Below are 15,528 nucleotides of genomic sequence, written 5' to 3' on the forward strand. Positions count from 1 at the left end.
GTTTAAGATTTATCATACGCAGAACATGTACTCGCATATCAAATCATTTGAGAATCATAACTACCATATGCGCTGGGTATATTGCAACATAACTATGGGGAGCTGACGATTGAGATCCCTTTTGTTGGTCTGTTGATTTGTTGGTCTGCCGATAATATTTATCTTCTATAGAATGTCCAAATTTAAAGCACGTATTTAAGACTGTGTGTTGTCATTTATTTCGAGTTCAAGGGAATCTATCAAAGCTGTATCCCGCATTAAACACATCAAATCCAAAGTAGGTACGATCTATCCATCTGTGTTTAGTAAACCAGAAGTGATTAAAGAATTCAATACGGTAGGTTACATGTACATGAGGAATATGCTTTGGTTTCAGCTGACAAAGCTTCCAACAACATTGTCTTTGTAAGGCTCATTATTACAACTGTATAATAAACGAAATTAATTCCACTTTTGGTAATGGCCCTTATACTCCAACTGCCCTTTCAAAAGATGAAATTCTTCAAAACCATGCTTCAGTTTTATACACATTTAATATCCCAGTCAATGTGTCGGATGAATATGAGTTGCCGTACCTATACTGGATTTCTGAACTTCATAAAAACCCTAACAAAGATACATTGCTGGATCCAGTAAATGTTCTACCAAGCCCCTATCTTTGCTTCTCAAGAAAATAACAACAGTTGTGAAGGAGAAACTTCAAACGCACAGTGCGACTACATATGCCAGAAGTGTGGTGTAAATCAAATGTGGATTCTTAAAAAATTCTAAAGAAATTTTAGTAAATTTGAAATCACAAGACTTTTCACTAATCAACAACATCAAAACGTGACTTTTCAACACTTTACACGACTATTCCTCACGATAAATTAAGGACTAGACATTTTTACATCATAGACAACTGCGTCTTCAATAAAAATGGAAAACGGAAATATTCATATCTAGTGATCAGTCATCCAAAAAAAAAGTACTTTGTTAAACACCAATCTGATTTCACGCACAAGTACTCTAAAGATGAAATAATAAATATGCTGGAGTTCTTCGTTGACAATATCTTCGTAGTCTTTGATGCTCAGGTCTGTTGGAATTCCCATGAGCACGAACTGTGCCCCTTTGTTAAATTTCCTGTTTTTACATTCTTAAGAAGCAGAATTTATTGAAAAACTTCTACGCGAGAAAAAAATATCTTGCTCTGGCCTTCAATTCGACATTTAGATATATCGACGACGTTTTATCTATCAACAATAATAATTTTCATTGGTATGTCAATTAGATATATCCCGTGAACTCGAAATAAAAGACATCATAGAGTTGTCTACTTCTGTTTCATACTTATTTTTATTGAAAATAGATATTAATGACAAACTAACAACTCAGCTTTATGACAAACATGCCGTCAGCTTCTCCATCGTCAACTTCCCATATTCATGTAGCAATATCCCATTATCACCTGCATATGATGTGTATACATGTATATCTCAACTGATTCGATACGCAAGAGCTTGTTTTGCGTATAATCAGTTTTTTAATCGAGGCAGGCTAATGAAAGATAAGTTGATGGTGCAGGAGTTTCAACAGTCTCGTTTAAAGTCAGCATTTCGCAAATTATATGGCCGTTTTAACGAACTAGTTTGCCAATGCAACTTATCGTTGGGTCAAATGCTGTCTGACGTGTTTCATAGCTATCAGGCTGTTCTTGGCGCATTGATTTTGACTACGGATAACTCCGTTTACCTGGTCAAGATATAGGACTCACGGTGGGTGTGGCCGGCATATGATCCCACCTCTGATATATCAAGGGATCCGTGTTTACCCAATTCTCTATTTCATATTGCTTATAGGAAATATGAGATTGATCACAGTTTGTTATCTTCGTCTTTCATATATATGAATGAGTTTGAGTATATTGTTAATAGATAAAACGTCGTTGATGTATCTAAATGTCGAGTTGAAGGCTACGGGAAGAGAATTTTTTTCTTCTGATGTAGAAGTTTTTTGAAAATAAAATCTGCCTGATGAAAATACAAAACAGATCAGCTAATAAAGAAGCACAATTCGTGCCCATGGATATCTGAAGAGACTGTTGGTAGACCTGATCACCAAAGACTACGTAGATGTTGTTAATGAGGAATTCCAGCATTGTGCGTTTTAAAACAGAATAGCGTTTAAAAAAGTAATATTGGCTGGATGACTGATCACAATACATTCATTGAATATTTCCGAGTTCCATTATTAGTGAAGAAGCAGCTGTCTATTATCTAAAAAAAAATCCTAGTCTTTAATTCATCGGAACCAATGGTGGTGTAAAGTGCCGAAAAGTCGCATGTTTTGTTACTTTTATTTTAGGAAAAGTTTTGTGATGTTACATTTACCAAACGTTATTTGGAATTTTTGAGAATCCATCTCTCGATATAGGAATATCCATTTACCACTGCAGTTATCTGTATATAAAATGTACAATATACCTTTCTCCAAATCCATATTCACCGAGTGAATTATCAAACATGCTGATTACAGCATTTGATCCATTGGTCAAATGAAAGTGAAGATAACGAACAGTGATCAAACTCATAACTCCTATAAGCAATACAAAATAGAGAGTTGGGCAAACATGGGCCCCTGGATATAGCAGAGGTGGGATCAGGCGCCTAGGAGGAGAAAGCATCCCATGTCGACCGGTCACACCCATCGTAAGCCCTATACCTTGATGAGGTAAACGGAGTTATCCATAGTCAAAATCAGTCGATTGGTCAATCTGTCATTTTGTGCAAAATGTGAAGTATCATAAACAAACTAGTATTACATGTTTATGTAGCTCTCACATCTTAAGTTGTAATGATGATTGTTTGTAAAATGTCAATATCTATTTATATGTAAGAATTCATGTTTTGAAAAATTCAAACCAAATACCAACTGTTTGATCAAGAAGTTCAATTGCATGGATGTACTATCAATACGAACACCAAAGAGCTGGACGCTGCGGAGTTGGATGAAGTATGCTGCACCAATTTGTCTGGCGTGATGGGGAAGTTGGAAGTGTTGCGCAAAGTCAAAAGTGTAATAAACTTTTTTCAATTCTCCACCTCACTATACTTCCATTTCCTCTGTTGCTTCCTTGATGCATTCCCTGTAGTGGTTTCACTCCTTTTTATACCTGCTGCAATGTGATTGAGAAAGGATCTGACTGCAGCTAATTTCTCCTCTTCCCTCCTTGCATCTATGATCTTCTTCCAGAGTCATTCGCACCTTTGACAGACATAATAATTTCTTTGAATTCCAAGGCATTGGCTATTTTTTCCCTCTTGTTTCCATATTCACATGAGGCCACGCCATATGTATTTATGTGTTACAATGTTTGCTACAACTTTACGCGAAACATAGTATATGGTTAAAATGCCTCTCTACAGATAGTTTCTCCTTGAAAACTGTATGAATACCGCATGCAGTTATTTCTGGGTGATTTGTTTGCTCAAAACTTCCTTTTTGTAGTATACCCATTATGAACATTTCCTTTTCAATCTTGCACATTTCTCTCAGGTTGAAATTTGTTCCTTGATAACATTTTCTGGAAATGATGCAAGACAACTCTCATATTTAGCAGTAGCTAAATCATGTTTTGAAATACTTGTGATATCTTGTGCATGTGCAATAAGGTTTCGGAATTTTAATGAAAGATATACATGTATATGAAAGATATAATGAAATGACAGCTAAATTCAGACTCTAAAATCTCTTTTTAGTGGTGAAATCCTACTCCATATGAGATGCAACACGAGCCATTAGTGTAGCAATCAACATGCATTAATCTTAATTCGATTGTCATCGAATGATGTTTTGCTTGTCTAATGTCTATATAATTCAACACTATACATTTTAGCAATGAGCAATAACACCGTGGCTAAGCGTCATTTGAATACAACAATTCCTACTCGGGATACAATCGTGAGACCAATTTACACAAACTTTTCTGTGTTGAAGTGTTTGAGCAAGTGGAAGGGGATCTGGCCGAATGTTTTACATGTATATCAATCAAACCAGTATTCATTGCGTCACCTGATAGGCTAATACTATATGATTTTTAAAAAATTATCTGTATAGAAAAATATGGGTCACTTTCGATTTCCTCCTCACGGACATCTACACTGCCTATAGTAAATTGCCGTACGGGTTGGTTGTACTCTGCGTTAAAAGCACGATTGTATCCTGCGTAGGAATGGCTGTATCCAAATGACGTTTGGCGACAGTGAATAATAATCTTTACTTGAGAGAAAAATAGAAGCGTCTCACACAATATACCACATATTGCAAGGGAATCGGACAGTTTCAACTCCTGGACACATTCAATTTCATTAAAAATCTCACCAACTGGAAGTACGGAGAGGCATTTACTGAAGATGAGAAGTACCACATGTTATACAGAATTATAAGGGTATCTCAACTAGCAGCAAAATGACATTCGAATACCCGGATCTGATCCGCTGCTGAATTTCCACGATCGAATTATGACGGACTGTCCCGAGCTTATAACCAGTGAAATCTTGCTTCAGATTACGTATCCCCAGACACACCAATGGCCCGCAGGTTCTATATCTACGAATTATTGAAACTATTCATCTGACTTTGATACATGCACTACATATTTAAATCACAAACACTTTGATATCACAGATGACGTAAAAACAAATAATGTCTATATTAAATAAACATTAGCATGACATCAAAATATACATTTATGCTTATTATGTATTTTTTTTATTCAGTCATCTGAAGGAAACATTATAATTCACACGTGACAATAGCGGACAATCCTCGTTGACACTGGCCTCAAAATTATCCTCTGTGAATGAGTCTTCGGAACCTGTGACAGGTATATCCTCCGAGAAGTTAAATCCCAAAACGCCTTGTGTGCTGTTAACATCCCCTGCGTTTCTGTTAGCATCATTTTCATTTTCATCACTCTCTCCCACGTCGCCCTCTATTAGAGCCTTGGTGTTCTCTAAAGCTTTCTTCCCCACATTCTTCCTTTTGCTTCTGAAGGTCCCTGATGAATCGTCTTCATCATCGTCCGACTCTTTGCAGACTACTACGTTGCCATCTTTGTCAGTGTAACAGAAATTATCATCGTTGTCGTAATGTCCCACCCCAGATTCTTCTAAAAACGCATGTTGTATTCGTTTTTCTAACTTGCGTTGTAACTTCTTCTTTTTGTCTACCATGTCGATGAAGATGGAAGATATCACCATTACAACGCAGAAGAACCCTATGGTAATCAAAATAGATTTCTTTATATTGTGCTTGGCATAATCAACAATATAAGCGAATCCTGTCGGTGCAGGGAGCAGTGTGATGTTATAAAAGGCGGTTGTCCAATTGTTTCCACTTACGGGATTGTGAACTACGCATGTCCAATTTCCCTGTGACTGTGCAGATGACTTCTTGATGATGTCGATGTATTTGCGTATAGCGGGAATCTTTTTAAGTGACGTCAATTCCCCGTTAAGGTACCAATTCTTGACAGACCCCGAATACAATATTCCTAACAAATGACTGTTACACTGTAAATGGATTTCCCTCCCTTCAATCACGCGTGTCGCTTGATACTGTGAATTCACATACAGCGAGAAAACGCCGACCGTGATAACCTTTCTTTCGGTGTAATGCAGCCTGCAGGAGTAAAGACCTGTGTCTGTTGCCTTTAGCCCTTGAATGATAAGGTCTCCCATCCGGAATACCATTCGCTCTGGTTCCATGGTAAGAGGACCATCATTTAGAGTCCAGCGATATGTGGCTCTTGGAAATAATCGCAAAATGGATCGGGTGGTCCTTGTTTCACATTCAAATTCCACCCCTTGCCCTGCCTCTTTTATGAATGCGTTGTGTGTCGTGTTTAGGGATTTCTTTACCATGCTGTATAAATTTTTAGGAAGCTCTGTCGACTTCTTCTTGTTCCTGTTTCTCAATTTCTTCAGGATTTTCCACATGTTTTTTCCCTAAATGATACCAAAAAGGATAAAAGGATAAAGGGTATATATATATATATATATATATATATATATATATATATATACAGATTCACATTTGTAAACTATAATTTACATTCGTTAACTATAGTTCACAATTGTTAATCCTAGTTTCACAAATTGTGATACTATATTTATCAGATACACTATGACTTGTAAACCGTAGTTTACAATCGTTAAACCGTATTTATCAGATAAACTATCTTTTGCAATCGCTAATCGCAAATGATTGTTTTCATTGTTAATTATAGTTTACGCTTGTGAAACATAGATTATCTGTTAACTATGGTTTACAGATGTTAAATATATATTAACGTCGTTAACTATAGTTTACGGTCCGCAAACTATAGTTTACAGTCGATAAACCTAGTTTATCAACTGTGAAACTATGTTTAGCTCATTTTTGTGAATTTGGCGTGCCATAGGTGTCGTTTTGTAGACTCTATATACATGTACATGTATATAGTAACCAGTTTCAATGTTTTAAATTATTCAACCCTATGATTAAACTATTATTATTATCGTATTGACCTAAAATGCCAGTAATTGTGTATCTTTAGTCACATGTACGTGCAATATTGTACATCTATCTATTATTCACATTTAACAGTTTGTAGAGTACGCACGTTCTGATTAAGTATCAGATGATGCCATTGTTGTTAATTGGGGTTTTTTCCCCCAGGTAACCCTATACTTGCAATTTTATCTGATAAAAGTATAGAAAGTGTATTTATTTCCATTTATTAGATTTAAAACTAATAAATTATCAAATAAGATATATCTAGGTCATCACACTTTTTAAGTTGCGAGACAGACATATATATATCAACATCAGAAAATTGAAATTTTCCGTAAATAACGTTATCAAAATTTCACCAAAAAAACTGGTTATAACTATATAATAGTATTCATAACAATTTCATGAAACTGTTTCTTTACAAAAATATACAAACTATCTGTAATGAATAAGGGAAATATATCCGGGCTTGATAAAGAAGTCAATAAAAACAAAGTTATTGCCCTTGGAATCAATATTTTGAAACATATAATTGCGTTTTCATTTATAAATAAGTTAGACTTTTGAAATATTTTATGTTTTTCAAGATTTTTTTTACAATAACTATCGGAAAAGACTCCAACAAAATTTATGTTAATATCTTGCATAAATCTAATTTTAAAAATCATTGATTCTGCAAAATCTGATGACGTCACAGGAGGGAGGAATTACTTTAAATTTCTACATTATATATTGTACATGAACTTTACATGGAACGTAGCATTTTTCACATTAAGTTTACGAATTAGATCTATGTATTTGGAGATTACTAGTCAGAAATTAACAAATCAAAGAACTTTGAACCTTATGGTTCCCCCTTCACTTCTTATATAAAGTCCGCCTATAGATTATTCACTCTTTATTCAAGCCGTAAGACCGCAAAAATCGAGGTCCCGTGTCACAGCAGGTGTGGCACGATAAAGATCTCGTCCTGCTCAAAGGTCGTAAGTGTCGAGCATATGCCTAAACTTTGCAGCCCTTCGCCGGCAATGGTGACATCTCCATACAGAGTGAAAGATTCATATTGGAGTTCACCATTTCTTAATTTTTATAAATGCTTTAGACACCAATTTTAAAAATTATTTTCATTCTTATGAAATTTGAACCAGAAATGAATTTCGAGAGTAACTTTGGTACTAAGTTACTGTAGTATTTTTTTAAAATATAAAATGTAAGTGTATCTAGGGGAAATTACATTTAGTTTATAATGTAGGTATTCTTATTTCATAATTTTTTTTTTTATAAACAATGTTGTAGTTATTCACTAAAATAATCTTATTATAAATGGATAAGTAAATTTCTAAAAAATCATAAAAGAAAATGTGTTTTTTTTAAAGCGCATCAAACTGTTCTCGCTTCCGTCCAATGAAAGACGTAGAAGGGTGAGTATAGACTGAAATATCTGACGTTTTCTTGGCTTTTTAAAAATGATTTTGATATTTACTCTGCCGTTTTCCTGACACGGTAATTATATCAAAATCATAATGTCAGATACCTCGGACCAGGGTATGTCCATTGTATAATTTCCATTCATATCGTATAATACGTATACCATAGAAAAATACACAATACAAATAGCAATTATTCAATACAAATGGACACTATTAGGCCTGTAGAAAATAGAAATTCTACAAGGTACCCGACCACTGACCAGTATCCAGGGGTCCGTGTTTGCCCAACTCTCTAATTTGTATTCTTTATGGGAGTTATGATCATGTTCGTTATCTTTTACTTTTCACAATGAAAATTAATGGATAATTATACAATACAAATAAAAAAAAAAATACATGGACATTCATTACAAATGGAAAAGATGAATTAATTCAAAGTGTTAGGCTACATGTACGTGTAACATTATATACTAGACGAGTCGACATTCATCTATATACACGGAATTTGACTAACCTGTGTCAAAGTCAGCAAACAAAAGAAAATGAATATGAAAGACATCTTCATACAGTTCATCCTGACAAACCTGGAAGAAATTTTAATGACGTAAATAATGACGTTACTTTTGTCACGAAACACTTTGGTACGATTTATCTATTAAAGAGCACACACCCCTTTCATTTCCATTACATTTAAGGAAATGAAACGTTCATGGTAGTTTTAGTTATAAAGAAATTGATTCTTTCGAAATTCCAAATGATAATACTGAAAGAATGACACAATTTTTAAAAAAAAGTATTCAGAATGCGAAACTGAAATTTCCCGCCAAATTTGGTTTTATTTTAGCAATATGGCGGGAGCAGGGGATCGTAGTCGTTCGCTGAAGGAAGCTCTCATAGAGAGTTTAAATGCCGTTTTATCACCAATTCATAATGTCAGAGTATCAGGAGAAGAACAAGTGAAAGCCTTAGAAGTAACAGAAGGTGAAAACAGAATGCTTCTCTTAGACGTAAACGTTGTAAACACCTGACTGGTGGCCTACCACACGTGTTTTTCAGTCACTCGTGCAATTTTTTTTTTTAAAAGGTGTTATGGTTTAAAGACCGAATTATATTAAAGGTTATTTGATGTCTATGGTATATTTTATAACATCACTAATATGGTTTTGTGGAATTAACTAACTAGGCCTAACAAAGCATTTAAAGACTCGAATTGTGGGACGGCGAGATTGACCGAATTTACTCGAGACAGGGCTGTCATTACATTTCCCGATCCCTTAAGATTGGGAAATTTATCTGAAGTTTTTGTTAAGTTTTTTTTTTATTAACATGCAATCATTCAGATTATTCATTCAGTTAGGAAGGTTTTCTTTTTTAAAGATAAATACCAAAACAGAACCTCGCTGATTACACTCATTTATAACCCCAATATCCCGTCAGAGTACATATAGTCTTAAAATCTCAGTATTTTTCTCTATTTTGATAATAGATGATCATTCAAAATGTGCATCTTGCTCACATTGTCGCAAAATTGGATAATTTTAGATTATAAATTGGGAAATTTTTGCTTATTGTCAAATTGGGAGGGGGTCATTTAACAGGTTGGGAACACTTCCCCTAAAGCAAGATATTCTTGCTGAAACGCGATTATCCCTCTGTAACGAGAAAGTAAACATTACTATAAACAGGTGTTTTGGCATCTTTAATTGAAAATAATGGCAAATCCCGTGCAACGTTAAATAAGTGCGACACATACTCAACATGACACGAATTGTTTCTATGAAATTGACAACACAGTCAAGAAATTGCATATCAAAGTTGCTGCGTAAGAGTGAAGCAGTCTGAAATCCAATACACATCGTGAGTGTTTTTATTTTGATTAATATATTTGCTGAAGTATCACTCAGACATTTTAGCACTATTTCTTCTTTTCACGTGAAACACAAAGAGATGTAATCCATGGGTGTTTTTCTCGGTTGTATGTGATATATTTACTTTCGCTAGAGAGGGATAATCGCATTATAGCGAGAATATTGTGCTATTGGGGAAGTGTTCCCAACCTGTTTAATTCTGACCATTCGGGATGTGCCAGAATAACTGATTAGAATTGACGTTAATACATCACGGTCATGTGATGGTAACCAATTGTAGGGCAAAGTTGACATTGGTATAAATGGTGTTTTGCTAGCAGATGGTCCTTAAAGAGTTATGCGCAGTCCTTCGATGACAATCCAAGTCAGTTGGTGCTTAGAGTACTTGGGTGTAAAGAAAAAAGGACCATTTAGATGCGTATCCTCGAATGCAAGATGTGAAGTTTTACCGATATCCTCAAGATATATCTCTAGATTTATTTCCCTTGCCAACTCGCATAATTTAATCAAATGCATTGTCATTGTCTTATAAATGGTTTTAGTGATTCCTTTCTTTGAAAGATAGCATTTTAATGCAGGAATTTTATAGCTATTGAAGTATTTCATGCTTGTTTACTTTGTGTTATAATCCGGAAGTGACATGCTCTACAAATTATGTTCAACGCATGATAAAGTCAGAATGGATCCATCTCTCGAAAGACCTGTATTGGATGCAATTTAGGGAGATTGGCAGCCCTGCGAGGATGAGATATGTCCCTCCCCCCCCCCCCCCCCCCCCCCCCCCCCACTGTCGCCAAGATTTGATTCACCATATAAACCGTTCAAATCGTTTTGTTTTTCTTGATGGGGGAAAACCCAAAGATATGCATCAGCATTGAAAAACAATTTCATTTCTTTTCAGAGTTTGGTGTACACCTTGCAGAACTGACAGTTGATACACACGGTCCCCTGGCCATCAGACAATTATCCTCAGTGTTACTCAGGCAGTATGTGGATGCTCACTGGTGTAAACATTCCGAAAAATTCAGAGAGCCAGAGACACCAGAACATGTAAATATATTCTATACTTCATTTGCTCTTAATTTCTTTTTAATATTTCATATTTGGTGGTAGTTTGAAGTCGTAAATAAATCGCTTATCATATGAGGTTAAAACAAAAATAAAGTATGTTTGTTTATAAAATCACATTGACAATCCTAATATTACCGAATAGTTGCAGATGTTTCATCATGAATTTTTTTCAAGACTGAAGGTTTACATTCCTGACTACTATGCAGACAACAATCCATATACTTGATTAGAAACAACATTAAATTTATGTTTAAAAGTTATTGCACTGCTCTATATTTCAAGTACAAACTTGAATTTTAAAGGGAAAGGCAACCCTAACCTCTTAGTTGCTTTTATGAATAAAGGAGCACTTGCTGATATCGTAATTGACAGTCTTTAACTATGAAAATCCTTGCTTAACAATTAAATCAATATTAATCTATCATGTATTTTAAATTACCCGCCGTTAAGAGAGTGGCCATTGGAGTTTAATTTATGACGTCACACCGTCTATTCCGGTTTATTTCATCAGTAGCACTGTAAACATGACAAGTTACGAACAGTTAAGTTTTGAGCCGTATAGATTTCAGCCCGTTCTTTTGCAAGAAGAAATTGAGAAAAGAAGATGTTCAGTCGAGTCGCAGACCAAGCAGATGGTACACGTTCTTCATACAAATGTCTCGAACCTCAACTTGTCATAATTACGCAAATAATGGATCCACAGTTTACGTAGTCTTTTCTTTTCAAATGACTTGGTGAAATCGTGAATTTCGAAAAATAACCTTTTTTCACATCTCTCCTTCGCATTAGTGTATTTAACTGCTTGCCAGGAAGGCATCAACCTATTTATTCGTAAGATCTACCACATGCACATATTTGATGATCTTGCAGGCCAGGTGCCTGGGTTCACCCCCGACCCCACCCACCCACCCCTCCGAATAAGTTACATGAGTTGATTTAATTAACTGTTTGTTTGAAAATATTTCTAATGCATGTCAATAACGTCTTGCATATCCATAAAGTCCAAAATAATTCAAAATAAGCCCTTTTTAGAAAAAAAAAAATACCCTAGGCCACTGGTTATTATAAGTTCTGTTATAATAACCAGTGAGGGTATTATTTTTTTTAAAGGACTTTTTTTGGACTTTATGGATATGCAAGACGTTGTTGACATGCATTAGAAATATTTTCAAGAAAAAAATAATTAAATCAACTCATGTAGCTTATTCGGAAGGGGGGGGGGGGGGGGGCTGAACCCAAGCACCTGTGGATGATCTTAGAATCTCATCAAAACTGGAACAGACGGTGTGACATCAAAATTATTGATTTTTATGGTCTTCAATACAAAAGAGTTACACATCATGGCAGGCTCTATAGATAGCGGGAATTTCAATTTTTCACGTTTTCAAATTAGTACTGAAGCATATCTAGGCCATATATCAACAGAATTTTATGACAAATCTTTATCATATGATTAATCCTATCATTTATCATGTAAAAATCTTTTGGGTTGCCTTTCCCTTTAAGTTATGGGTACACAATTTAGTGTTTTCTTCAATCTAACTGAAAGTGGCCTTGCAATTGTTTATTGTATATATATTTAAGGCAAAGGCTGAGATCAGAAGAATTTTACCGATGGGTCTCAAGGAAGCAATCAGCAAGGTGCGGTCAAGTGTAGCATATGCTGTGTCAGCAATAGCACACTGGGACTGGCCTGAGGTGTGGCCAGAGTTATTTCAAATCCTGATGCAGGCATTGACGAGTGGGGACCCTAATGCTGTTCATGGATCTATGAGGGTTTTATCAGGTATGGACTCTGAAATATTTTCTATAGCTGATTTCAGCTGATGCTATCTAGACAATAGATGTGACTGGGAAAGACCCCATTTATTTTTATCTCAAAAGTACTGAGTGAGGTAGCCTTATGATAGAGAAGGGAAAAAACCTAACATGTGAAAAATTTTCCACTTTATTTACATGTAAATGTGAATTACACCAAATTCTCAGCGAAATTTTCTTGTTCTTGTTTAAAATGAAGTTTTACATGTATGCATTTTATGAATATTTCATATGAGAATGATAAATTGTATCAGAGGTGTAGATAAATCTATTCAGAGTTCTTGAAAAAATAATTCTCAGTCATTTGCAGAGTTGTGGAAAACTGCTGGTGATGCCGGCAGAAACGATTAAAAATGCTTGCGACCGGTAAAAACGCCATCAATGTCGGTTCAAATGACCGGCCTGTTTCTTTGGTTTTGTTTCCTGTAAGCATCGGCGCATTTTACAGCGCAATTATCTTACAAAACTAAAATGCGATTGCGTAATACTTTTTCCTTAAACGAGATCGAGGCTGATTAAAGTGAAACCAGCATGGCCGCATGGCCCTTTACAGGTGGAGCGAAACCAGGTAAAAAAAACGTAAACTAACAGATGAAGACAAGGTTAAATATGGAAGATCTCGACAAAGAGAATTCAAACACAATTGGACAGAGGGGCGGGAATGGTTTGAAATTTGATAGTGTTAAATGACATGCAGTATTTCATTGACACTAACGGCACTGTAGGCTGCCGGCTGTGTACCAAAGAACTGCTTAGGGCTGTTCCAGAAATGATCAAATGGGGGGGTCGGGCGGCAAATGATATTTTTTTGTGTGGGTGGTCGTATTTTTTCATATTTTATTTGGTCCGTGGTGGGACTGTTAAAAAAATATTTATTATGGGTAGTGGGTAGTTTCTATTGTTTTATTTTGTGCCACGTGGGTGTTGAGTTTTCGGAATATTTTTATTGTCGCTCTTGTCGTGTTGGTTACAAAACGTCGGAGGGAAAATTGAAAACGCGCTTTCGAAATGCTGCTTTCGAAATTGGAAATCAGAAGTAACATAGAACTATTCGAGTTGTCGCTCTTTGCAGCGCATAACTTTCCATTACGGCACTCTTCAAATTAGAGGCGCGTTTAGTAGGGTCCCTTTGGACGTGATGGCGGCGAACTCTGTTCTGTAGATTATTACAGTTTACAGTGCATCGATTTTGGGAATATTTTGAAACCAGTAAGTATTCTGTTTTCTAATAAAAATAGGCAAACCTTAGTTGATTTATACGAGGGTACCGATGCGTTATATTTATCAGTCAGTGTGATGGTGATATAGAGGCCTCCGGGCACAGGCTCCATTAGAAGACGAACGATTCGTGGAAAAACATATCCATACCCATTTCATGATAATAGCATCGTTTGGACTCCCAATCTTTCCAACATTTCCGCCATAGATGCCTTTAATTGTTGATGTGACATCGTTTCTTCAGAACTACTGTGATACAATGTCGCACAGGCATTACCGCGTCATTGACTAGAATGTTTGTCCCGAAAACCTCGCGAGATTTGTACCGTTTTCATTTTTAAAAATATTTTTGTGGTAGGTCTGGTTAGTTTTTTTTCTTATTAGATGGGTCATTGTAAAATGAGTTTATCAATTTGATGGGTCATGGGGTAATTTTTTTTTTTTTTTTTTATGGGTGCTTGGTATATACAAAAGGTGCCTCCCGACCCCCCCCCCCCCCCCCCCCCCCCAATGTATTTATTTCTGGAATAGCCCTTACAAAATTTTATCGTCAGCTCAACAAATTACAAGTGCTCTTCTATAAAAAACAGATCATGAAAATTCTGTTCATCACCGAGGAGCTGTGGAGATTTCACTAGCATAGAAATGGAGACTGAGTAAATGTAATTATGAAGTATATAGATGTTTAATAAAGTAAATAAATGTTGTGTGTTTTTGGGGGTTTTTTTGTGACTTTAGATTTCGAACTTGCTTAAATCACTTCGGACTGGCTTATGTTGCCTTCTTGTCAGTTCGAATGACTGGCTATCTAAAAATGTTTTCCACAACTCTGCATTTGGACTTGTTACTGTTGAAGTTTGTTGATCTGGACAGATTTTTGTCAGTCCAAAGCATTTTAGATAACAAATATGAAATGGTCATTGAGCGTGCTATAGACACATTTCCAGCGCCAGCTCCCACGCAAATCTTCAAATTTCACCTCCGCAGATGCAATTTTCTTCATAATTCTTTAAACTGTTATTATTTTTTAAGACTACTTTTTTACCTGGTTTTACATTGTTGGCAAATTTGATAGGCCACAAGTTTACCGATCTGTGTTTGGCATTGCACACCTTTAATAAAAACTTTAAATTTTGATATTTAGAAAAGTTTAAAAGATTATGAGGCAGTTGCTCTTTGGGAATTCATATGAAATTTAGTCAGATTTATGAAAATCATTCTCCCAACACCTGCTCATTTGGATTGACATGTAGAGTCTGAATTTATATAGACCATTTAATATTTTGTATTCGACTTGCTGAAAGGACCAAAAGATTTCCAGAACTTGGCCTATTATTAACTAATAGTCTTCCTTGCTAGTTTTATCATATGATATCCATTGTACAATATTTTGATAACAAGATTTCATTATTTGTCAGAATTTACACAGGATGTGACAGACACACAGATGGGACATGTGGCTCCAGTCATTCTCCCAGAAATGTACAAAATATTTATGCATGCTGATGTAAGTTCAACAAAGACTCTTACGAGCTGAAAATTATAATATTAGAATATAGCCAGACAAATTTGATTGATTGACCACT

At 35.5% G+C, this 15,528-nt stretch overlaps 2 protein-coding genes across 2 annotated transcripts in view; one reads left to right on the plus strand and one right to left on the minus strand.

Moving 5' to 3' along the window:
• Positions 1-4,760: 4,760 nt before the first annotated feature.
• On the minus strand, positions 4,761-5,981 carry LOC125654862 (uncharacterized). Its single transcript, XM_048884967.2, has one exon. The coding sequence runs from the start codon at positions 5,979-5,981 to the stop codon at positions 4,761-4,763; it is 1,221 nt and encodes a 406-aa protein (XP_048740924.2).
• Positions 5,982-8,804: 2,823 nt separating this feature from the next.
• Positions 8,805-15,528, plus strand: part of LOC125654856 (importin-9-like) — a 41,470-nt gene continuing 34,746 nt past the window's right edge. The window contains exons 1-4 of the mRNA XM_048884961.2: positions 8,805-8,948; positions 10,737-10,885; positions 12,491-12,692; positions 15,361-15,449. Of these exons, the coding sequence (XP_048740918.2) occupies positions 8,816-8,948; positions 10,737-10,885; positions 12,491-12,692; positions 15,361-15,449 (573 nt within the window). The 5' untranslated portion in view covers positions 8,805-8,815. The remainder of the gene's footprint in view (positions 8,949-10,736; positions 10,886-12,490; positions 12,693-15,360; positions 15,450-15,528) is intronic.

Source organism: Ostrea edulis, chromosome 7 (genome assembly GCF_947568905.1).
Source record: "Ostrea edulis chromosome 7, xbOstEdul1.1, whole genome shotgun sequence".
NCBI classification, from domain to species: Eukaryota; Metazoa; Mollusca; class Bivalvia; order Ostreida; family Ostreidae; genus Ostrea; species Ostrea edulis.

Bases quoted from the DNA above. Each gene is read 5' to 3' on its own strand.
- LOC125654862 (XM_048884967.2), bottom strand. From the start codon at position 5,981: ATGTGGAAAATCCTGAAGAAATTGAGAAACAGGAACAAGAAGAAGTCG.